Source organism: Leopardus geoffroyi, chromosome B3 (assembly GCF_018350155.1).
Source record: "Leopardus geoffroyi isolate Oge1 chromosome B3, O.geoffroyi_Oge1_pat1.0, whole genome shotgun sequence".
Classification (NCBI taxonomy): domain Eukaryota; kingdom Metazoa; phylum Chordata; class Mammalia; order Carnivora; family Felidae; genus Leopardus; species Leopardus geoffroyi.
Genome location: NC_059337.1, coordinates 60,259,841 through 60,283,962, shown reverse-complemented (window position 1 = coordinate 60,283,962; position 24,122 = coordinate 60,259,841). Strand labels below are relative to the sequence as shown.

The 24,122-nt window shown below is 45.6% G+C and overlaps 2 protein-coding genes across 10 annotated transcripts in view; one reads left to right on the top strand and one right to left on the bottom strand.

The window, feature by feature from the left end:
• CCNDBP1 (cyclin D1 binding protein 1) overlaps window positions 1–24,122 on the top strand; it is a 39,087-nt gene that overhangs the window by 9,684 nt on the left and 5,281 nt on the right. For 3 of the 8 annotated variants that reach the window (XR_006704078.1, XM_045448000.1, XM_045448003.1), the window contains one exon: window positions 11,583–14,445. The exons of 1 other annotated variant lie outside the window; for it this stretch is intronic. Coding sequence is in view for 6 of the 7 variants with exons in the window: in XM_045448000.1 (XP_045303956.1) it covers window positions 11,583–11,589 (7 nt within the window). In the remaining variant the exon portion in view is untranslated. Of the gene's footprint in view, window positions 1–6,113; window positions 7,491–11,582; window positions 14,446–24,122 lie in introns of those variants that run through there. 4 more of the 8 variants (XM_045447999.1, XM_045448002.1, XM_045447997.1 and 1 more) reach the window with 3 other exon arrangements.
• EPB42 (erythrocyte membrane protein band 4.2) lies at window positions 338–23,648 on the bottom strand. Of its 2 annotated transcripts, none has more exons than XM_045447992.1 (13): window positions 22,926–23,648; window positions 21,382–21,567; window positions 20,537–20,770; window positions 16,270–16,388; window positions 14,337–14,441; window positions 13,550–13,727; window positions 13,024–13,162; window positions 12,632–12,735; window positions 11,607–11,849; window positions 8,620–8,919; window positions 5,540–5,709; window positions 3,158–3,291; window positions 338–636 (listed from the first exon to the last, which is right to left on the bottom strand). In XM_045447992.1, exons 1-13 carry the CDS (start codon window positions 22,933–22,935, stop codon window positions 474–476), a joined length of 2,085 nt encoding a protein of 694 aa, XP_045303948.1. In that variant the 5' UTR covers window positions 22,936–23,648; the 3' UTR covers window positions 338–473. The 2 variants fall into 2 exon arrangements, with proteins under 2 accessions (XP_045303948.1, XP_045303947.1); XM_045447991.1 differs by having other exon boundaries at window positions 21,382–21,570; window positions 22,926–23,643.

Genomic DNA, 24,122 nt, shown 5'->3' with positions numbered 1-24,122 from the left:
GTGATGTGTATTCTGGTGACCTGACTTGGGCCTTGTGCTTGCGCTATAGGTCTCCACAACCTCTAATGCCAGTTCTTTGCCTTACATAGATGTAACTTACCCGGTCTGCCCTTCTGATGTCCCCGCGGTCTTTTTAGGTATAATCAGCAACAGCAGGCATTCTTCTGAGCCATGAGTGTGTACTTGGGTTGAAATTCCTTATGTCAAATGAGTTTTAATTTACTTTTATGAAGTGCCATTCTATAAGTTTAATAAGAGTTGTGAACAGAAGGAACTAAAATCACACTGAGAGTGTCAAAGCAACGAAACAATGTAAACAAAAAAAATTACAACTATGTACAAAAGGAGTCCAGTTCTTTTATTTTTTCTTCCAGTACTTATTCTCTATATAGTTAATAGTTTTCATATTTCTCCAGTGGGCCAAGTTCATGTTATCAACATCAGACTTTAATCATGGGATACTTAATGGAAGTTTAAGCAGGAAGTTCAGGGGCTTTCACAGTGATATTTCTGTAGTTGGTTTGGTTCTGGAACATATCACAGTCCATTTCCACAGTGAGCCTCTGGGGTCCCACCTGTGTCGGTGTGAACTGGAATTGGGTGTACAAGGTCTTTCTGGGCCACACTGAAGCTAATCTGAAATAAAGGAAAAGGCAGGTGATAGCTCTTTCCCATTGCTTTGCTGGCCCCTGTGACTCTTTCCCTACTTAAAGAGGTGAACTGTGAAGAAATAAACATTTAAGTACCTGCTGTTGAAACAGAAGAGGTTTTCAAGGGATACAGAAGCACTGATGCATAGGGGCACTTGTACCCCAATGTTTATAGCAGCACTCTCAACAATAGCCAAATTATGGAAAGAGCCTAAATGTCCGTCAACTGATGAATGGATAAAGAAATTGTGGTTTATATACACAATGGAGTACTATGTGGCAATGAGAAAGAATGAAATCTGGCCCTTTGTAGCAGCGTGGATGGAACTGGAGAGTGAGATGCTAAGTGAAATAAGCCATACAGAGAAAGACAGATACCATGTATTTTCACTCTTATGTGGATCCTGAGAAACTTAACAGAAACCCATGGGGGAGGGGAAGGGAAAAAAAAAAAAGAGGTTAGAGTGGGAGAGAGCCAAAGCATAAGAGACTCTTAAAAACTGAGAACAAACTGAGGGTTGATGGGGGTGTGAGGGAGGGGACGGTGGGTGATGGGTATTGAGGAGGGCACCTTTTGGGATGAGCACTGGGTGTTGTATGGAAACCAATTTGACAATAAATTTCAAGAAAAAGAAAGGAAAGAAAGAGGAGGGAAGGAAGGAAGGAACGAAGGAACAGAGGAGGTTTTAAGGGAATACAAGACATTAGCCTCCCTATGGTGAACAATTGCATGGTTGAGAACAGAAACATCCTATTCTAAGGGCTTCCAAGCCGCATCTGTTATTTCTTTTATCACCTGTGACTTCAGTCTGGTCCCACTCTTGGTATTACCCAGGGTATGTTTGGGAAAGCTTTGGTTTTGGAACCCTTGTGTTGCTAAGTGCTGTGAGAATACAGTGGACATATACAGAAGATGTCAGTATGACAACAGGTGGTCTTTGGAGCCCTATCAAGAACCTCCTGGCCTTCCTGTGGACCTTCTTACAGTGACTAAGGGCATAGTGCAGATTCCCTGTGAGGAGCTTTCTCCACAGTTGATCAGGGATACCACAAAAATGTAGTTGAATGTTGGCAGTCCCTCCTCTCAACTTATTGGCAAGAGTGATTCATTGAGTTTCATAAGGCTGAGGCACACGCTCAATAACCAGACAACTGTCAGCAATTTCAGGGATGGTAGGAGTATCATGAACTCTAAATTGTATACTGTGTTTTCAACAAAGGATACAGTGACACAGTGAGAGAAGAGGTAATGAAAGAAGATTCATGCAACATACTGAAACCAACAAGGGACTAATGTAGAGAACTCCTACAAATCAACAAGGAGAAAAAGCTGGAACACAAAAGAAAAGTGGGCAAAGAGAACACACCTTTTACAGAGGAGGAAACAGAAAAAGCTAATAAATATATGAAGAGTTGCAAATTAAAACAATGAGGTGATAGAGATATTACCTTCTTTCTATTAGCCCAGAAGAGAAGAGAAAGCAGGGTGTTGCCAAGAGTGGAGGAATGGTAGGAATTCAGAAACTCATGTACTGCTGGGGGGAGTGTAGACTTCTGCAGTCATTCTGCAAACAAATCTGATAGTACCCAGTGAAACTAGGTCATATTCTGTGACCTAGCAATAAGAAGATGCACGAGGATATTCATTGCAATAGTATTTGTGGTGTTTGGGAGTTGGTGGCACTCTGGGTGCCTATCACTGTGGAGCAGAGAGTGGTAGGAAGTCTGGGATGTACACAGTGAAGCATTATGTTGCAGAAGCAATGGATGCAACATATGCAGATGAATCTCAGAAACAGTTCTGAGTGAAAAGTAAGATTAGATATAATGTACATAAGTTAAAAATACAGTCTTATAGGGGCGCCTGGGTGGCTCAGTCAGTTAAGCATCTGACTGGCTCAGGTCATGATCTCACAGTTCGTGGGTTTGAGCCCTGTGTCAGGCTCTGTGCTGACAGCTCAGAGCCTGGAGGCTGCCTGCTTCAGATTCTGTGTCTCCCTCTCTTTCTGTTCCTCCCCTGCCTGTGCTCTCTCTCTCAAAAATAAATAAAGATTAAAAATAAAAAAAATACAGTCTTATAGCACACTTTTTACACATTCTGATGAAAGGATACACACACTTACAAAAGAATGCAAAAGGGGCTGGTGGGAACAGGAATAAAAAGGAATATTTAAACAAAATTTTGTATTATGATTGTCATTAGTAGAATGCAGTTCTCTGGCTGCACCAAGAGGCAGCCTACCCTCCCTGTGATAGTCTCTAGTACTCAGGCCTAACCTCCCTGCCTGCAGAGCAGCGATCAGGGTTATGTGGGTGCCCAAGGGGCACATAGCCTCCCTCACTCCTGTCTCCCAGGATGAGAGAGGCCCTAATTCTTTTAGTTCAACTTGCAGAGGTATTTCCTCTGTCTCGATGGACACGGCAAAAAGGCAGTCGTTAATTTTGGGTCCCTGTCTTTCTGACTAGTTGAGGTGTTTTAGCAGGATGAGACGCTTGTAGTCTCTTACCTGTATCTCTTCTCTCTGTAAATGAGCCCCCTTCCGAAAATGGAGATCACACAGTCCTGCATGGGAACATCTAGGAAGTTATGGATGCTGACTGAAGCCTTAAGAAGTTGATATTGCTCTGTTGTTTCTGGCATCTGTGGGAAGAGGCAAAGCCTGAAGCAGATGTCAAGAGCACAGAGGCACAGTTACTGCTTCCCCTCCTAGGCATCCTCCCTGTACTCTCTTCAGTTACTCTTCTGCCTCTGCCTTCCGGACTCCAAACTCCAAACTTCCTTCCCAAACTCCACAGCTGACTTCTTTACCCCTCTATCTGGTCTTCGTGCATTTATTCTTACCCTTGATTCATTAGTAGCCATCTCTGATGGTGCCTCTCCTCCGCTTAGAAAGGTGAGGGGTAGGAGCACCTGGGGGGCTCAGTAGGTTGAGCGTCCGACTTTGGCTCAGATCATGATCTCACAGTTCATGAGTTCCAGCCCCATGTCAGGCTCTGTGCTGATGGCTCAGAGCCTGGAGCCTGCTTCAGATTCTGTGTCTCCCTCTCTGCCCCTACCTTGCCCCCCCCCCCATCTCTCTGTCTCAAAAATAAATAAACATTTAAAAAAAATGTAAAGAAAAAAAGGTGAGGGGTTTCCCATTGTCTTCAGAATTCATCTTTGGTTGGCATTCAGAGCCCTTCATGGCCTGACCCCAATCTCCTTCGCCAGCCTCACCTGTTCTTCCCTCAACTAAACGACATCCCAGCCACCCTGGGCACTTTCCCATCCCAGCACACCCCTCAGGTTCCCTTCTTTTGGGCCTCTGTGTTGAGTCTTCTGCCTGCAGTAGCCTTCCTCCACCTCTGCACTGAAGCTTACCTATTTTTCAAGGCCCAGCATAAATGCCACCTCTTTCCATTAAGTCTTCCTCAAACCAGCTGGAATTAATCCCCTTACTTCACTTATCCTATAGTGACTTTGTACCTCTATTTAAGCACTTACATAAAAGACCAAACATTATGTCTCCTTTACTTAATTATAATATAACCTCCTTGAGGGCTGGGACCAGATTGCATTCATTTTGGCCAGGTTAGACATGGAAAGAGGATTAGATCAAAAGCCATAAGCCTTTGAAACATCCCATTTTTATGATCATGGGCATGATACTCTCTAGGACTGTTTCCTCATCTGAATAATGGGAATAGTTCCACCTCACAGGGATTTTGTATTAAAAGAAGTTGAAAATACATTGGCCTATGTATAAAGCACTAAATAAACATAGGCTGGTATTATCCTTCTAACTATGAAGGCAGCAACTGGGGAGATCCTCATAAAAATCTTTAACCTGGGAATGCAAGCTGGTGTAGCCACTCTGGAAAACAGTATGGAGGTTCCTCAGAAAGCTAAACATAGAACTACCCTACGACCCAGCAATTGCACTACTAGGCATTTATCCACAGGATACAGGTGTGCTGTTTCGAAGGGACACATGCACCCCCATGTTTATAGCAGCACTATCAACAATAGCCTAAGTATGGAAAGAGTCCAAATGTCCATTGATGGATGAATGGATAAAGAAATGTGGTATGTATATATACAATAGAGTATTACTTGGCGATCAAAAAGAATGAAATCTTGCCATTTGCAACTACATGGATGGAACTAGAGGGTATTATGCTAAGTGAAATTAGAGAAAGACAAAAATCATATGAATTCACTCATAAGGACTTTAAGAGACAAAACAGATGAACATAAGGGAAGGGAAACAAAATATAAAAACAGGGAGGGGGATAAAACATAAACTCTAGATATAGAGATCAGAGGGTTACTGGAGGTGTTGTGAGAGGGGGGATGGGCTAAAATGGGTAAGGGGCACTAAGGAATCTACTCCTGAAATCACTTGCACTATATGCTAACTAATTTGGATGTAAATTTAAAAAAAAAAAAAAAATGAAGACCATGATTGACTCTGTTAAAAAAAAAACAATCTTCTTTTGGGGCGCCTGGGTGGCGCAGTCGGTTAAGCGTCCGACTTCAGCTAGGTCACGATCTCGCGGTCCGTGAATTCGAGCCCCGCGTCAGGCTCTGGGCTGATGGCTCAGAGCCTGGAGCCTGTTTCCGATTCTGTGTCTCCCTCTCTCTCTGCCCCTCCCCTGTTCATGCTCTGTCTCTCTCTGTCCCAAAAATAAATAAACGCTGAAAAAAAAAAAAAATCTTCAACCAAAAAGAGTTGGAAGATGTAAACCTTAATAGCATATGTAAAAAACCATCTCTTTTAAGAGAGATCTGTCAACCTAGCCTTTTCGGGTAATCCTACAACACAGTCATTTGCCCTGAAGCTTGAGGGGCTTTGATTCCTTCTGAAACAGAGCAAAGGATAGCAATTCGGGGAAAGACTGGTGCCTACCTCAATGACTAGGCGTGGTCTACAAATGGCAATGTCTTCCTGAGCAAAGCAGCTGAGGCTGGACTCAGATTGCGTTGCCGTGGCTATGGCGGTGAGTCTGAGGAAGCTGTTCTCTGGTGGGCTTTGCTCAAAACAGGAGAAGGACAGGCTGTTGGTGGTGGTTTCATAAACTGAAACATACGACAGGCAGAGTCAGTGCAAAGGAATGAGTGCATGTGCCCTGGAAAGAAGGAATAGTTACACACAATGCAAAGGAGTCAGTATCTTACTGAAGCCAGCAAGATGCCCCATTTCTCACAGCAATTTCAAACTTAGAACTCACTCAAGACCCCACTCCCACCACCATCACTGCCTCCGCCAGCGCTCTTGGCAGACCTCCTCAGTAGGGTTGTGGAAAGTTCCTGTAAACTAGAATGAGTTAAGCTCTCTGGCCTCAGTTGCCTTGTCTGATAAGAATGCCTACCTGGTGGGATAGCTTGTGTTAAATGAGATACTGAGTGCTTATCTCAGATGCTACCACACAGTCGTTGCTAAATATATGCTTATTTAGTTCCTCCTTATTCTGTTTCTTCAGTTTCCCTTTTGCAGAGAAAATGAAGCCATCCTTCATCCTTGAGGAATCTTCTCAAGCTCGTGTTCCCATTCCCAACCCTGTAGACATAGACCTCTACCCCTGCTGCCACCCAGAAGATGAAGTGTCCGCCCTCCCCAAGTTGAACCTCCACTTTTGAGGTCTGTGTCCCATCCTGAGCCCACTATTGCCTGCTGTGTAACTTTGGGCAAATTATTTAAGCTCTCTGTCTTTGTCTCCTCATCTATAAAGTGGGGATACCAGTGATTGCTACCTCTTAAGGTTGTTGTGAGGGTAAATGATATAATGCATAATGTACACTTAACCCTATGTTTGCCAAAAATAAGCTACAGTTATTCTAGTTGCCCCTCATTTCCCCAAGGGTTGCACCATCAATTTTAACCCATCTTTCCTGAGGCTTCAGTCTTTCCCTCTCTGTTGATTATTTTCCTCAGCACGAAAGCAGATTCTACTCTCTCATCTTAAACAAACAAACAAAAAAAACCCACCCTCTCTCTACCCAGTGTCCCTGGCTGACAGCCACTCATCCTGTTTCCTTTTTCTGTCTGTTCTTCCAGGAAGGACTGGCACACTGTGTCTTGCTTTCTCAACTCTCGATCAGTTTAACCCCTAGGATGCTGTCCTTTGTCATCACTTCTCAGCAAGACCACTCCCTCAGTGTCTACTTTTCAGTCTTGACATTTTGTGGCTACTCTCCTGACCCTGCTGGGTGGTCCTCCTGTCTTTGACTTCTCCATTCACCTTCTGCTCCTTCCCTGCCTTCCCCCTACATGCTGGTGCTGCCTGCCTTCACCCTCTTCTCTTCTCACACCCCTTCTTCTACCCCCATGAGCTCATCGATGCCCTGACTTGGCAGCCCCCTCTGTGCTGGGATTCCTCATCTCGTCTCAAACCAAGGCCTTTATTTTGAATACCAGGTTTAGGTTTCCAGCTGTCTCCTGGCCATCTCTGGATGTCTCGTGGGCTTTGGAACCCAATGGGCCCATACTTATTCTTCCTCATTTTCCCTATTCTGGGGGTTCATCCAAGCTGAAAGCAACCCTCTAACCACCCCCCCATACATATTCACAAGTCCAAATCTATCCCACCTCCTTAATATGTCTTCATTTGAAGTGCTGCTACTCTGATTTCTCCTTCATTCCTTGACTTGGGTATTACAAAACTTTCCAACCTCTGATCCAGTGTTTCTCAACATTACATGCACATTAGAGTCATATAGACAGCTTTATAAAATGATCCCAATGCCAAGCTGCACACCAAATCAATTATATCAGACTCTGGTGGTGAGGCCCAGGCAGCAATATTTTTAAAGTTCCCCAGGTAAGGGGTGCCTGGGTGGCTCAGTTGGTTAAGTGGCCAACTTAGGCTCATGTCATGATCTCATGGTTTGTGAGTTTGAGCCCCATGTCGGACTCTGTGCTGACAGCTGGGAGCTGGAGCCTGCTTCCAATTCTGTGTTTCCCTCTCTCTGCACCCCCCCCCTCCGCTTGCACTCTGTCTCTCTCTCTCTCAAAAATAAATAAACATAAAAAAAATTTTTTTAAGTTCCCCAGGTGATTCAACATGTAGCCAAGATTCAGAACCAGTATTCTAATATGACCCTTTCCATTCCATTCTGCCAAAATGAATTTCTGATCACATTTGCTCCTCTAGTTCAATTTTTCCTAGCTCCCCACTGCCTAGAGAACAAAATTCAAACTCCTTGGCATGATATACAAGTCCCTGCATGATCCAAGTCCCTGCACCCCGCAAAAAGGAAACATGGTGGAGAAACTGGGGGCTGTGTGGGCTGGTTAGGAGACTGTTGCAATAATGTAGACAAGCTGTAGTCCACTGATTGTCTTTTGCCTGCCCATTGGAATCACCCAAAGAATTTAAACAGTTTTTGATGTTTGGGTCAAACCATGGGGTTTCTGATTTAATTGGTCTGGGGTTCAGGCTGAGCATCCAATTTCCCTGGGTGATTCAGATATGCAGCAAGGTTTAAGAACAACTACTCTAGTCCAGGGTAACATAGGGAGCTTTTAAAAAGTACCATTGCCTGGACCCCATCCCAGACCAATTAAGTAGGAATTTGGGGGAGGAGGGAGAACCTGTGTACATGTTGTTCCTTCTGCCTTGAATACTCGTGACTCACTTTTCTGTCTGTCGCTGCTCTTCCTATCATCCTTTCAGACTCGGTGTAGTCTGATGTATCTGGGAGCAGCCTGCTCCAACCTGGGTGACATGATCCCCTGCCATTGTACTCTGTTTACATCATCAAATACTTCTTATACTGCAGTCATGGTCTGTTTACTTATCTGACTGCAGTTGGAATTGTGAGTGCTTTTTTCTATGTGAAGCTCAATAAATATGTGTTGAATGACAGACAGAGGGCACACCAGGGGCTAGAAGCCACCTCTTCAGAACTTCGGGTGTGCCCCATGGCTGTTGCCTACCCAGGGTAGGAGCTGGGGGTTGAGGAGGTCTGGCAAGGCCTTAGAATTACCCATGTTGGCACCAAGCGTGAGGAACAGCTTGTTCTTCCAGAGCTTGGCAGCAAGGATGCCATTGTAGTACATTGCCTGCACCCCAATTGCCAGCTCCACAGCCTTCTCCTCATCAGTGGGGTTAACCAGGATCACTGAGAACTGGGCATTCCCTCCCAGGCATAGGGAGCTGGGTGCTTCCAAGAACAGGTATAGAGGCTCAGCAGTCTTGAGCCTGGGAGGATGGATGCCACTGTCCTTTTCATGTTCCATTCTCTCTTTCTGGACTCTTTCCAGCACTTCTTTTTCTTGAAAAGATCCTGAAGAATGCAGGAAATAAAACAGGCCTCTTATCCAGAGGGTATAGACTCTTCTAATAAAAGTCCAGGATTAAGATTCATTTACCCAATGCTACTCAAATCCCAAAGTCATAAGAGCTTTGCAACCTTCTAAGACCACATTTAGCTTAAAAAAAAAAAAAAAAAAAAAAAAAAAAGTCCGGACATGAGACCAAAACCATAAAAATGCGAAAACACAGGCTGTAACTTCTTTCTAGATATGTCTCCTGAGGGGTGCGTGGGTGGCTTGGTTGGTTAAGCATCTGCCTCTTGATTTTGGTTCAGATCATGATCTCACAGTTTGTGAGATTCAGCCCTGTGTCAGGGTCTGGGCTGACAGCACAGAGCCTGCTTGGGATTCCCTCTCTGCCCCCCACCTCTTTCTCAAAATAAATAACTAAATAAACAATTAAAAAAGATATGCCTCCTGAGGCAAGAGAAAAGCAAAAATAAACTTTTGGGACTACATCAAAATAAAAAGCTGCACAGTGAAGGAAACAAACAGCAAAACTAAAAGGCAACCTATAGAATGGGAGAGAATATTTGCAAATGACATATCCAATAAAGGGTTAACACTCAAAATAAAGAACTTATAAAACTGAACGTGCAAAAAATGAATAATCAAATTTAAAAATGGGCAGAAGACATGAATGGACATTTCTCCAAAGAAGACATACAGTTGATTGACAGCCACATGACAAGATGCTCTACATCGTTTATCATCAGGGAAATGCAAATCAAAACTACAATGAGGTATCACTTCACACATGTCAGAATGGCTAAAATCAACAACATAAGAAATCACCGGTGTTGGTGAGGATGTGGAGAACCCTCTTGCAATGTTGGAATGCGAACTGGTGCAGCCACTCTGGAAAACAGTATGCAGTGTCCTCAAAAAGATAAAAATAGAACTACCCTGCAATCCAGCAATTGCAAGTAGGTATTTACCCAAGGAAGACAAAAATACTAATTCAAAGGAATACATGCACCCCGATGTTTATAGCAGCATTATCTACAATAGTCAAAGTATGGAAGCAGCCTAAGTGTCCATCGACTGATGACATTTGGCATAAAAAAAGATGTGGTATATATATCTATATATATCTATATATATCTATATATATCTATATATCTATATATATATAGATATATATCTTGTCTGTACACGTGTATGTATATATATATACATCTCTTGTACAGACAAGATATGTATACACACACACACACACACACACACACACACACACACAATGGAATATTAGCCATAAAAAGAATGAAATCTTGCCAGAGAAAGACAAATACCATATGATTTCACTCATGTGGGATTTAAAAAAACAAATGAGCAAAGGGGGATAAAAAGAAAAAGGCAAATCAAGAAAGAGATTCATAACTATAGAGAACAAACTGACGGTTATCAGAGGGAAGGTGGGTGGGGGGGATGGGTGATGAGGGTTAAGGAGTGCACTTGTCATCATGAGCACTGGCTGATGTATGGAAGTGTTGAATCACTACACTTGAAACTAATATTACACTGTTAACTAGCTGGAATTTCAATAAAAGCTTAAAATAAAAAGGTCTGGAGCACCTGGGTGGCTCAGTTGGCTGAATGTCCAATTCTTGATTTCAGCTAAGGTCATGATCTTGCAGTTTGTGGGATCAAGCCCCACATCAGGCTCAGCACTGACAGCGAGGAGCCTGCTTGGGATTCTTTCTCTCCCTCTTGCTCTGCCCTGCTCCCTCTCAAAATAAATAAATAAACTTTAAAAAAAAAAACAAAAAAGGTCTTTGTTGGGCAGATCCACTCTAGATACAGCATGTCTTGTCCAACTCATTCAAAGACCAAGTTCTTCAAGTGCTATGCATTTGTCCCTTGAATGGTGGGAGAGCAAGCTTTTGGACAAGTCTTACTGTCTCTGAGGACAGGTCTGTAGGGACTCAGATCTTCCTAAGTGAAGGAGTTGACTTATTCCAAGGGCAGTGGGGACCATGGAATATTCTAGAGCAGGGGAGTAACATAATTATTTTGTGTTTTAGAAAGCTCATTCTAGAAACTGTAAATTGGAAAGGGAACAATAATGGAGAGACTGGATGCCAGGGGTCCATTTAGGAGGCTGTTACAATGCTATAGACAAGAGATGTTGAGGCCTGAATTATCTATAGGCAATGGGGAAGGAGATGAGGAGATGGATGTGAGAGTAATGTGGGGTGATGAAGGAGGAAGAGTTGAGGAGGGTACAAGCCTTCTTGTTTGGACAGATAGGTGATGGTGGTGCCATTAACCAATATGGAGGACAGAACAGATTTGGGATACTGGAAGAGAGGGTGAGAAGAAGAGAGGGAGAACATCTTCTGGCAGCTGGACTTGGTATTAAATGTGTTGTTTTATTTTGTCCCCTGGAGGACATTTAGAAGCACATGGAGAACTTTTTGGTTGTCACTGCCCATGGTGGTGGGGTGCTGGCATCTAGTGAATGCTGATAAGCATCCTATGATGCACAGCCACCCACAACAAAGAGTTATCCGGCCCATAATGTCAAGAGTATCAAATGGGGTTAAAAAATGCATTTTATGGGATATGGAGAAGACTGTAACTCTCTCTGGCCTATATCTTTCTGGCCATCCCTTCCCCTCTGTTGGCATTTCAGGTGCTGAGAAACCCTGCCCAATACCTTCAGGATACTTGTAGTTCTGAGTGATGTCCTCACAGCGGTCACTGCCCACACTCTTGGTGCTGATGTTGTTGCCAACATACTTAGTGTTGGAGTTGGTTAGCTCCAGTGTGTCATCCTCACAACACTTCCAGACCACACACGAGGCATTTACTGAAGCAAAGAGGTCTGATACTGCAGGCGTCAGTCCTAGTATCCCCTCCTTGACTGCTCTGACAGGAACCAGATCACAGGACTCGAGGACTGAGGGAGGAAAAGGCCAGTGAGCAAGAAGAACCATACCTAGACCTCTCCTGAGCCAGAGCTGCATAACCTTAGTCCCCATCCTATGTCCTATTTTCCCTTCCCCGAAATCAAGGTCAGAGGTAGGCACTAGGCAGAGTTTATGAAAGGGCATTGCAGAGGTGAAATTCACAACTATGTAGTGACAATCCTTTTTGTCTGTGGCAGGAGCCCTCTCAGAAACTGGACAGGTAGAACCTCAGAGGACCATAGTACACAGGAGTTGCTTAGCCAGCTCGACTATGGCTATAGTTAGGAATAGTTCACTTTTATTGAGCACTTATTATGTGCCAGGCTCTATTACTATTCTGCTGCTGAGCAAGGAAGAGTGATCCTTTTATGGCTCTTGAAGATTTCTTCTCTGAGCTTGAGCCTATCCTGATACCCTCTTTACCCATATCCAGAACCTCAGAAATCTCACCTACAAGCCCCTAACCCAGCACATCTACCAGTTATCTTAAGACCCTCTACCCTTCATTGGGATTCTCCTTCCTTGCCAGTTGTTCTGAGGTAGGGCTAGTCTCCCCACAGCCTCGGGCCTAAATAGCTAACACCTTTGTTCCTTTCAGCCTACTGGCTTCAGGTCAGCATTCTGCTGGCCACTATCATTCCTTCCTAAAACTCATCCAGTTTTAGGGGATGCAGACCCTCTTGGGACCTCCTACTGCTCATATTTCCTCTCCCACGGACTCCTTCAGCTTGTGCAGCCTAGGATGGTACAGGGGCCTACCCCCAGGCTTTACCTCCACCTCCACTGTGAGCATTTGGGTGCAGAATCTGCCATCCATCATAACCTTGGGGCAAAGCAGGCCGGGTCATCCAGCACTCTGTGGAAGTCTGGAAGATCCTGAAGGCATCAAAGTGAATAATTCAAGTGGGGACAAAAGTAGTTCTGAAAAGCTGAAGACGTTCTAGAAATCACAGAGTCATTATTGTCATAGGACACTGTAAAAGTGGCTGCCATGCTCCCAGGAAGGGGGGATGGTGCATGGCACCACTGACCATTCATGTCCCACGTATAAGAGTCTTGAGGGCCTCCTCTCAATGCGAGGGTCACTCAGGGTGTGGGGGGCTTATACCATGTGGGTTTGGAGCCCTTCCATGTCTGAGACTTCATCCTCTTTGGGCTTCTCACCAGATTCTGCCTCTTTGGCCTTCTCCATTCTGAAGGCCCTCCTCATTGTAGTACTCATCTACGAACAAGCGTCCGCCAGTTCCCTGGGCTGAGGCGAATGTGGTAACGACGCGAGCAGGGATTCCCAGGCACCGCAGCACTGCGTGGAAGGGGCCAGAGAGTCAGGGGGAGCCAGAGAGGCCTGGGTATGTATATAGCTAGTGTTTTCAGTGTCTCTTCTGGGCAGGCACTGTCTTAAATGCCACCTGACATCGTGGAAAGAGGAGGGACACAGGCACCAGGAAGTTAGCACTGACACAGCACAGGATGCATAAAGGCTGAGAAATGAGGTGCAAAAAATTTACACAGCAGGCGGAGTGTACAGCCAGGGCAAGCTTACAGAATATTCACCAGAGCACCGGGGCTTGCTCTACTGGGGCAAAGGGACGGAAAGTTTCAGGGAGAAAGCCGCAGGACAACCCAAGAGGCAGGGCAGACGCTCCATACAGTAGCCAAGGAGGGTGTGGCAGGCAAGCTGGCTCTGTACCTGTGCAAGCAACTGCGGCGAACACCCAGGCCTGGCCGTCGTACACAGGTCGCCCTTGGCCTGTGAGCCACTGCCGCAGGATGGGCACACTGCCCCGGCGCTTGTTCAGCAAGGCCGCTTCCTGGATGGTGTGGGTCTGTGGGGTGGGCAAGACCCTCTCCTCCATGAAAGCACGCAGCTGTTTGTGGAAATGTGTGGATGATACATGGGGCCCAAGACAGAATAGCCTCCAGGGGGTGAATAAAGAGGGCTTAGACCACCTACATGAGAATCACTTGGATATTCGTGGGCTTCACCCTACCCACTGGGTTGTAATCTCTAGGGGTGGGGCCCGGAGAATTCTCCTCTTTGTCAAGTCCTCTGGAAGCCAGGGACTTGTAGACCACATGGCAAACAAGCCTCACATCACAAGAAGAGCAAGAGCGCTGCCTCTCCCTGGGGGCTCTTTTCACTGCTCCTTCACTTGCCCTGGCCCTGGTTCCTTTGAGGGTGTTTGCACCTGGGGCGTCAAGGCCCACTTATCCCAAGCTTCCACCTCCACCTCCTCACGACTTGACCTCATCCCTCTCCACCTCTTCAGAGGGAAGTCCAGAGGCACAAGAGGAAATGGGAAACTCATTACTCCTCTGAAAGGACATTTAGGAACAGCGGGAAGCACCAAAGTACCTGGGAGGAAGGGACCATTTGTGATTTGAAGATTTCCAGGGCTATAAAGATGGGCAGCTCTGGCAGAGAGCTCCCGTCTCATCTCCCCACGCTGGCCTCCTCTCCCTCCCACCTCACTCACCGAGGCGCCCAAAATGTGGGCCACATGCACAGGGTTGCCCCACTCCTCCACCTGCTTGTCCATGCTCAGTAAGTGCAGACTGAGGTCGATGACATCCACCTCAAACTGTGAGGAGCACACAAAACCATGATAAACGGCCTCCAGGTTGGGTACTCACCCCCCACCATCACCTCATCCTTCTTCCAGACTCAGGTTCCACTCCTTCCTGCCATGCCTTCTTGTCTCCCATGGGAGTTCTGGCTTTTCCCTCCCTCCCATTGTGCCCCCTGGTCTGTGTGTATGGGCAGTCTGGTCCTTTGCCTCTTCTGTTGTCTGAGTTTGTCAATAGGATGTGAGCCCTTGACAACCAGGGCTGTATTGTTTCATTTCTATCGTTTTCCATTTAATGTGCTCCTATGGCTCCTGCCAGCACTGCCCCACGTGGGGAGGATACCAAGGCAGCTCTTGCTCTTGAGGAACCTGCAGTTTAGGAGTAGGGAGGGACACAGAGGCACTTAGAATACAATCTCAGCAACATGGTTGGGTTCTAGGACAGATGCCAACCCAGAGCAGAGGGCACAGCAGAGAGAGTCACTCTTACCTTTGGGGCCTGGGAAAAACATCCAGACAGTGTTAAAGGATGGGTAGGGGGGTGCCTGGGTGACTCAGTCGGTTAAGTGTCCGACTTCAGCTTGGGTCATGATCTCACAGTTAATGAGTTCAAGCCCCGTGTAGAGCTCTGTGCTGACAGCTCGGACCATGGAGCCTTCTTCAGATTCTGTGTCTCCCTCACTCTCTGCCCTTCCCTCACTCATGCTCTCTCTCAAAAATGAATAAACATTGAAAAAAAAAGAAAAGATGGGTAGGAATTTTCTGGGGGTGACAAAGGAGGAAAGGTATTCTAGACATATTCAACCTGTCTGTTCAGGGGATGGCTAGAAGCTGGAGCATGGGATGGCCAGCTCTTGAGGAAAGAAAAGTACTGGACTGGCTATGAAGGGCCTTAATGTGTCGAGCCAGGGAATTTAGTTATTATCCTGTAGACAGTGGGGATTTAATAGAGGTTTGATTTGCTGTGGTGTTTAGGAAGTTAACTCTGGAAGCTGTGGAGGATGGTCTGACGTGGCCCTAAGGAAAGAGAGGCACCACATGGCTGAAACTGCCGAAAGAAACAAACTCATTGACACACCAGGGAACAAAGTTGTGAAAAAGGAGGACTTGGTGTGGTGCCACCATTTCTTCCATCTTGGGTCTGGGTGACTTTCACAGACCCAACAGCGTTATGTTGGGACAGAGCATCTGAAGATTCCCAACCTCTGTGGTCCATAAGAGCCACTATGAAGAGAACCCAGGGACGAATTTGCCATTTTTAGTGGAAAACAAGTGGCTGTTACTAATTATGAGGATTATGTACTTTTTGTTTGTTTGTTTGTTTCGAGTAGGCTCCACGCTCAACATGGGGCTTGAACTCATGACCCCAGCATCAAGAGTCAGGTGCTCCACCGACTCAGCTAGCCAGGTACCCCAATGACTATATACTTGGGATCTGAATTTGCTTCATCTTTTTTTATAGTAAGATACTAACTGCTTAAGGAATACAGGTGTTTTAATTAATCCATTAAACAGATGTAAAAAGGAGCTTTTTAAGAGGTGCAGTCTCTTTGAAAACTGGATCAAACTCTTGAATTCAACATACTTGATATGTTTGCAAATAAACTTATGGACTGAATCCTTAAAAAAATAAAAGAAAGAAAGAAAAGAGAAGAGAAGAAAAGAGAAGAGAAGAAAAAAGAAAAGAAAAGAAAAGAAAAGAAAAGAAAAGAAAAGAAAAAAGAAAAGACAAGAAAAGAAATGACCTCATGACTTAAGGGCTTTTGGACATGCCAGCTCTGTCTGGCCTGAACAAGGCTATGTGGCTATCACTGGCCATTGTCTTCCCCAGAGGTCCCTGTACCTGGCCAAAGTCCCAAGGCTCCTCCTGGATGCAGTCAGCTGTACCCAAGTAGATGAGGCCGTTCTGGTTCAGCACATACTCTGTGCGTTGAGACTCCCTCTCCAGGAACACAGCATCCTCTGGTGAAAAACAGGCAGGGATGAGGTTCTGTGGGGTGGTAGGCCTGCCCTCCATATCCAGGCCTCTGCCCTCCTTGCCCAGTCAGGTTTGGCTGTAGGTCTTCCCTTCAGCTCTGGGCCTGATGAAGACTGAGGAGGAACTCCCTCTTTCCACTGACTCTACTGCAACCCAGACTCTTCTCTGGTACAGAGTAGGGAAAGGGGTCAGAGTCCCTTGTCAGCCAAGGTGACCTTCATGGTCAGCCAGATAGATAGTAACAAGCCAACCTTAAAAAGCCTACTGGTTCCCAGAAGACATGTGCAGCCAGAGTGCTTTTGGCCTAAGATAATTAGGCAACAGCTCAGAGAACTTCCCAGTGTGCCTATTACGTCTCTTTCACAAGTTCAATTTTAAAAAATAGTGTTTTAGGGGCACCTGGCTGGTTCAGTCAGTAGAGCATGCAACTCTGGATCTCAGGTTGTGAGTTTGAGCCCCATGTTCGTTGTAGAGATTACTCAACAATAAAATGTTTAGGGGCGCCTGGGTGTCTCAGTCGGTTAAGCGACTGACTTCGGCTCAGGTCATGATCTCACAGTTCATGTGTTCAAGCACCACATTGGGCTCTCTGCTATCAGCACAGAGCCCATTTTGGGTCCTCTGTCCCCCTCTCTCCTTGCCCCATCCCCTGCTTGTGGTCTCTCTCTCTAAAATAAACAAATATTAAAATAAATAAAATGTTTAAAAGAAAATAAATTAAATTTAAAAATGGTGCTTCAGAAAAAAACAATCAAACATAGGTTGACAGGGGTGAGCAGAAAGAAAGAGGAGCATCGGGTAAGACAGGGTCAGAGGGAATAGTGGAGCTGGGTAAAGTAGAAGCCAGAGCATTGGCTTTCTACCCTGGTGACATCCAAGTGGGTCTAAGACTCCCATGGTCTCTCAAGCCTCTCCTGCTGTCTTCCTCAATGGGCTGGGCTGGGGTTCATGAGGAGGATGGTGGTCTTTAAGGAGGATACTCTAGAAAGCCAGAAGCAGCAGGGGGGCGTGCTCTGCTTGCCATGTGTCTCTCTCTGCACCTGTTGCTGGGTGGGAGGGGGGAAATAGGGTGCTTAGGTTGGTTCCTGGGGACTAACAAGAGAAAAGTCTTTGCAGACTATTCCCCCAGACATCTGCTGGGATGAGGGTACTCAAAGAAACAGAAGAATAGGATATTAAATTCAGGAAGCCCTGAAAACTTGGGGCCTAAAATCACAGAACCATGTGCTCAAGGAACCCTTGACTTCTGCCCCTCCATCTTGAGTACTCTCTCTGAAATCACTTCAAACAGGTGTTTGGCCCCAAACTCTGAAGGCTCTGGGAGGTACCTTATCAGAGCATGGGTAACATCACCTTCCCCTTCCCTGATGGGGTGCAGCCCTCTTTTATAAAATTCCCTGCTTATGAAAAGGACTTTCATTATAGCATGTAAAATTTCCCTTTGAATCTGGGAGAATCCCATCTCCAAGAATGCTAAGATGAGACTGAGTCCCAGATAACCTGAAAATTTCTTAATCACCTCCCAGGTAAGCAGAGCCAATAACTCACTCCTGCCCACACAGACATCTCCATTTGGACTCACATGGAAAGGACTTCCCTAGGCAGGTCCCTACAAGCCAAGTGTAGAGGCAAGAAGCCTGGCATGGAGTCAAGACTATGAGTTCCCACTGAACTGAGCACTGTCTCAGAACTATCTTTGCTTTGTCTTTGCTCTGCCTGCCAGGGCCTAGCTCTGGATGTGGGATCTGAGTCAGTGAGACAGATGTACTGGAGCCTCAATTTGGAAGGAAATGGCTTGAGGGTCTTTCTGCCAATATGTTGAGGGCCATGGGTCCTCCCTCAGCTGAAGGGGCCCTGATTCCACATTCACCCACATGGGGATGGGGCACCTAAGTGGACATTTGTTCTCATCTGTTGCTCTACCTGATCACCCCCTTGGATCAGGAAAGAACCTAAACTGAGGATTGGCAGGACTACCTGAAGGAGGGGGTATTGGAGAACGCTTAGCAAAAAAGTGGAGAGAGGGAGCCCACTGGGGGTCAGATGCCACATAGAAAAGGAGTCAGGAACTGGCTGGAGAAAATTGGGAAGATTTCTTCTGCTTCCCTATTTCCTTTTGTCTCCCAGCCCTGCCTTATAATGACGGCCCCTCAGGCTGGCAGTGAAACTTGTGAAAAGAAAAGGCTCTTCACTTGTCATCTGGGGTAGTGAGGACAGGAAGGCTGATCAAAGATGTTTTCCATTTCCCCAAACAACCGTTCAGGGAGCCCCAAGGATTAAGGTGGTGGGTGGCAGATTTAAAAAGTAAAGACAGACTCAACCTTCAGAAGGGGGAGGAAGAGGAGATGCCCTCCTCATGTTTGGGGCATGTCAACCATGTCTGATGATCTTTCTTAGGTGAAATAGCCCCAACAGCCAAGGCTGAGCTTTGCCAGCGGTGGCCACTGGTTGGGTTGCAGAAGGTCACCTGATCTCAGGAAAGCCCACCCTTAGTCTGCTGAGCTATGGAACACTAGCCATTTGTTGCTCTAGTCATATATTTAGACAAGTCAATGTGCAGAGGGCCCAGCAGCCTGTAGTAAGAACAGAACTTACACGTGGAGAGAAGCAGAGACAACCAAACAGGGCAGATTTACCATGGAGCTGATGAAGCTGAAGCTTTGGGCCCCTCACTAACACAGACCCCTTTAGGCCTGAGCAATTCGATATTTTGTATTAGTTTTCTTTTCTTTTCTTCTTTTTTTAAAAAAATATTTATTTATTTTTGAGAGAGAGATAGAGAGAGTGAGCAGGAGAGGGGCAGAGAGAGAGGGAGAGAGAGTCCCAAGCAGGCTCCGTGCTGTCAGTGCAGAGCCTGATGCAGGGCTCCAATTCATGAACTATAAGATCATGACCTGAGCTGAAATCAAGAGTAAGATGCTTAACCAACTGAGCCACCCAGGAGTCCCTCCTCCCCCTCCTCCTCCTCCTCCTCCTCCTCCTCCTCCTCCTTCTCCTTCTCTTCCTTCTTTCTTCTTCCACTTCTTCTCCTTCTTCTTCTTCTTCTTCTTCTTCTTCTTCTTCTTCTTCTTCTTCTTCTTCTTCTTCTTCTTCTTCTTCTTCCTTCTCCTTCTTTCTTCTTCTTCTTCTTCTTCTTCTTCTTCTTCTTCTTCTTCTTCTTCCATCTTTCTCCTCCTCCTCCTCCTCCTTCTTTCTTATGTTTATTTAGATTTGAGAGAGAGAGAGAGAGAGAGAGAGAGAGAGAGAGCACAAGTTGGGGAAGGGCAGAGAGAGTGAGAGAGACACAGAATCCAAGGAAGGCTCCAGGCTCTGAGCTATCAGGGCAGAGCCCGACATGGGGCTCGAACTCAGGAACCGTCTGATAGGAGAGCACAAGTTCTCAGTGCTGATGAACCTACATCTAGAAAAGTTTCACAGTGCATAAAGTGTGTGTAGTAGTGTGCCTTCTTTGTAAGGTGAATGTGATGCTTTAATGAGATATTGCATGTGAAGCGCTTGGCCCAATATCTGACATGTAGTACAAATTCAATAAATAGTAGCAACTAAATGTTATCATAAGCCTAGATTAGATCCATTATACCTAACCCAAAGTCTGATGTCCAGCTGACTGAGCCACCCAGGCACCCCTGTATTGTTTTTCTTAAAGAGGGTCCACGAAGTTATATAAATCTCAGGTCCCACAAAACCTGGATTTGCTCTGGAGACAGACTATAGGAGCCCAGGGAGGAGACAGAGAAGCCCATCACTCAGGTTGTATCCATTCCTGAACCACTTTCCCGTTCTTAGCCCCTGTACTGTCATGACAAAGAGTAGCTCTTCTAGGGTCATCTCAGTGAATCTCAGCTCCTATGGTCAAATAACCTGACCCAGCACCACGGTTTAGTGGTGAGGTAAGACTTTGCTTTCAGTGGGAGGCCCCAGGCTGCTTCTGCCAAGGGTGACACCAAAACAGACCCTGGGTCTGAGAGGCCATTCATCCAGGAAGCAGACGACACAGTAATTGCGTGTTAGTGCTATCCTTAGAGGGAACTTCTCACTGGAGCCTGGGCCTGTCACTCCCTGCCAGAGCTGTGCCCCAACTCCTGTGCCTTGAGTCCCTGGGCAGCCCAGGCTGGTTTGGGTCTAAACTCACCTCGAGCCCAAGGGTTAAAGAGCACTGTGAACCGGCCCAGGGGAAATGACTTCTTGCCCAAGACCTGCAGCAGGAGCGAGTAATGGCCAATGATAGCATCTGTGGGCGTAGTCACAGAGATGTTCCAGGAATGGGCATCTCTGTCTTCCACCACTGCACTCCACCACTTCCGGTCCCCCATACTGGAAATTGGGAATGTGGCTTGGGTCTTCTTGGCCTTGGAAGGCTGCTCTCCTGCAGTCACACAGAGAAGAACTGGTCATAACTGAGAGTAATAAACTCAAGTATCACAAAGTTGGAACAGGTGAAAATTGGTTTTTGGTGAGAATGAAAGCAGCCCATCCAGTAATGGGAGGCAATAAAGGGTGATGGGAGAGCACAAGTTCTCAGTGCTCATGAACCTACATCTAGAAAAGGTTCATAATGCATAAAATGTATGTAGTAGTGTGCCTTCTTTGTAAGGTGAATGTGAGACCTTAATGAGATATTGCATGTGAAGTACTTGGCCCAATGTCTGGCATGTAGTACAAATTCAAGAAACAGTAGCAACTAAATGTTATCATAAGCCTAGATTAGATTCATTCAGGGTTTTATACAAAACTGATCATTATATTTGCAACCAAAAGGAACCCCTTAATGATAATGATGCTCAGCAGCTTCTGAATCATAATAAACACAATTTTTTTAGGCACATTATCTCATCCTCACAACAGCTCTGCCAGGTGGGCAGGACTTCCTCAGACTCAGGGCAGTGTGGCTCATTTGCCCCTTTGTTCCCTGAGAAGATGCTGGAGGAAGAACCCCCCAGTCCTGCCACCAAGAAGGTCTAGGTCTGCCCCACTTACCAGTTTGTGCAATGAGGGCTACCTTCTTCAGAGTAGACAGAAATGTGTGGACTGGAGCCTGGAAGTGCAGGATGATGGTGAAGGGCTTCCCTCTCCTCACAAAGAGGTGCCGGGAGCTGATGGCCTTGGTGTAGTGCTCCTCATTGTTTTTTGCTGCCTGGAAGTCACAGTTCTTGATCCCCAGGGCTACTGTGGAAAACAGAAGTCATGGAGACTAGGTAAATGTGACAACATAAGTTGAGACAAAAGCAGAGACCCTGGAGTCATAAATGAACTGGGGTTCAAATCCTTGGCTCAATTTACCTACTAACTGTGCCACCTAAAGCAAGTGATTTAACCACTCCGAGCCTCATTTTCCTCTTCCTTAGACTAAGGAATCATCCCTCTTTCACGGTTGGGGAAATTAAATGAAGTAGTACATATATAATACACTTAGCACAGTGTAAGACACATAGGAAGTCTCATTAAATGGGACAATTACTATTATTAAAAGAGCAATGCCTGCTCTCATTGTTGACCTCCTTTTCTGGTCCCAATCCGAAAACAATGAATAAAACCCAGAATTTTGTTCCTACTCCTTTCTTCTTCAAACACAAATAATTTTTAGAGCTGGTTTGGAAATCACTGAGCTGATTCTCTTGTTTATAAATGAGAAGAGTGAGGCCCAGACAGTAGAACCAACTCACCTGAGATCATACTTGGCTCTTTCACCTAAAGGCTCACCAAACCCATGGCCCCATGCAGCCCAGAAAAACTCTCCAAGGAGGGGGCCTGAGAGTATTCTGACAGTCTATCAGGCAGTTCTCATCTGACAATGAGCCATGTAAATATACTAAGAGACATGCAGAGGCCCCTGAGCTTTCTGCATCCTGTAGTTCTACCTGTTCCCTTGCTTTATGTTGGCCTCTGCCCCTTGTAGTTGGATTCCCTGACTCCTACCTCCCCTTCTCTGTCACTTAGCTTTTTTTTTTAATGCTTTTATATTTATTTTGAGAGAGATAGAGAGCGAGCAGGAGAGGGGCAGAGAAAGAGGGAGCAGAATCCTAAGCAGGCTCTGCACCGTTAGCACAGAGCCCAATGCAGAGATCAAACTTACAAACAGTGAAATCATGATCTGAGCCGAAACCAAGAGTCAGAACCTTAACCGACTGAGCCATCTTAGGCACCTCTCTCCCACTTAGCTTTGAGGCTGTGACACCCTCATGCTTTTCCAGGATTATCTTCCATATGTATCACAAACTACAGAGGATAATCATGTTGTGATGCCATAAATCCATGTTAAGGGTAAGAACATTAACCCATGTTAGCCACCATCATTGTCATCACAACTATGACCAACGATTTACCACCAATGAGCTACCATGTTGCCACCCATAGCCATACCACTGCCACCACCACCACAGCACCCACTACTACCACCCACTATAGCCCCCCCCCCCCCACCATCACCTCTACCACCATCCTACTTATTGTAATAAAAACACATTATGATGGAGGAGCTACTGAGAGTCAAGTAAGCCCCATGGATAGATGGCTTGGCTCACCCTGTTCCATAGCTGCAGGCTGGTCTTATCCACTCGACCACAGGAAATGCCTGTCTTGAACTGTTGCTCAGTGCTTCCTCTCTGAATCTGTCCCGAGAGAAAATGATGGAGGTATTTTCATTGGTTTAAGAATCTATAAATAGTATAGTTTTCTTCCACTCCTCCTGTGAGGCCCCCACATATTTCTTTTCTCTTGCTCCCTCCCCACTAGTATCTCTTGGACCAGCTGCTGGGAGTTACCCTTTTTCATTTTATCTCTTGTGCCCGACTGGAGCCGTGGGTGGAATGGAGGAAGATCAGCCAGCTAGAGAAGCCAAGAGGAAACTTCTAAGCCTGTCATTTCAGTGGTTTCAAGAGACCCTCAGAGATATTACCTGGACAACAAGAGAAGATTATGGAAGAGATGACTCTAAACAGAAGGCCCACATTCAACTCCAAATTTCAGGCCCTAAACATATCATGGGCTTCAAGTTGCTAGATGTTTGTGGCTATTTTGGTAATAGAGAGAACCTGTATGTCTGGAGATCATCTGTGTGAAGGAGATAAGGAGGTAGAATTTGTTGGTGAAAAACAAATATCCTAAAAGTAGAAGTCAGAGCCCCAGTTCTTCTAAGCCTACCAGATCTGGGACTCTAGCAGAGAAGATGGAAAACTATCTTGGGACTCAAGACCTATATCTTTTTCTATTTCTACTTGTTTGGTCACTGAGGAGACAAGACACAGGAGAGGACCTCCTCTTTGGCCCTCTTTGGTCTTCTAAAGCCCAGCTTTTGCTGGGGCTTCTCCAAGACTGTTAGCACGCTCAGGGGCAGGAATACTGGCCTGCATGCATATGGGATATCTATAGAAGGATATAAAAGAAACTACAAAGAGCATTGGTTGCCTGTGGGGAGGAGAGCTGGACAATGGAATAGGAAGGTGATTTTTCTCCTGTTTACAATTTTATACTTTTAAAACTTTGAACCATTGCCCATTTGAGGAATCTTATTATGTTAAAAAAAAAATGAAGCTTCTGCCTTCTTATTCCTCCAAAAAAATGATTCTTCACAGGAAATGAAGAGGTAAATTTTTTATTATTTGAAGATGAAGTGGCTTTTACCTGGAAACCATGAATGTACTAAAAAATTATTATAAAAGATAATTTAGTATGCTAATCTTAAGTTTAATGCAGTCCCCATAAAAATTTTAACAAGTTTT

Coding starts and splice junctions, on each gene's coding strand:
- EPB42 (XM_045447991.1), bottom strand. Junction 14,442..16,269: donor AGCCTTGGGACTTTGGCCAG/GTACAGGGACCT, acceptor TGCTCCTCACAG/TTTGAGGTGGATGTCATCGA. Junction 8,920..11,606: donor GAACTACAAGTATCCTGAAG/GTATTGGGCAGG, acceptor TGCATTCTTCAG/GATCTTTTCAAGAAAAAGAA.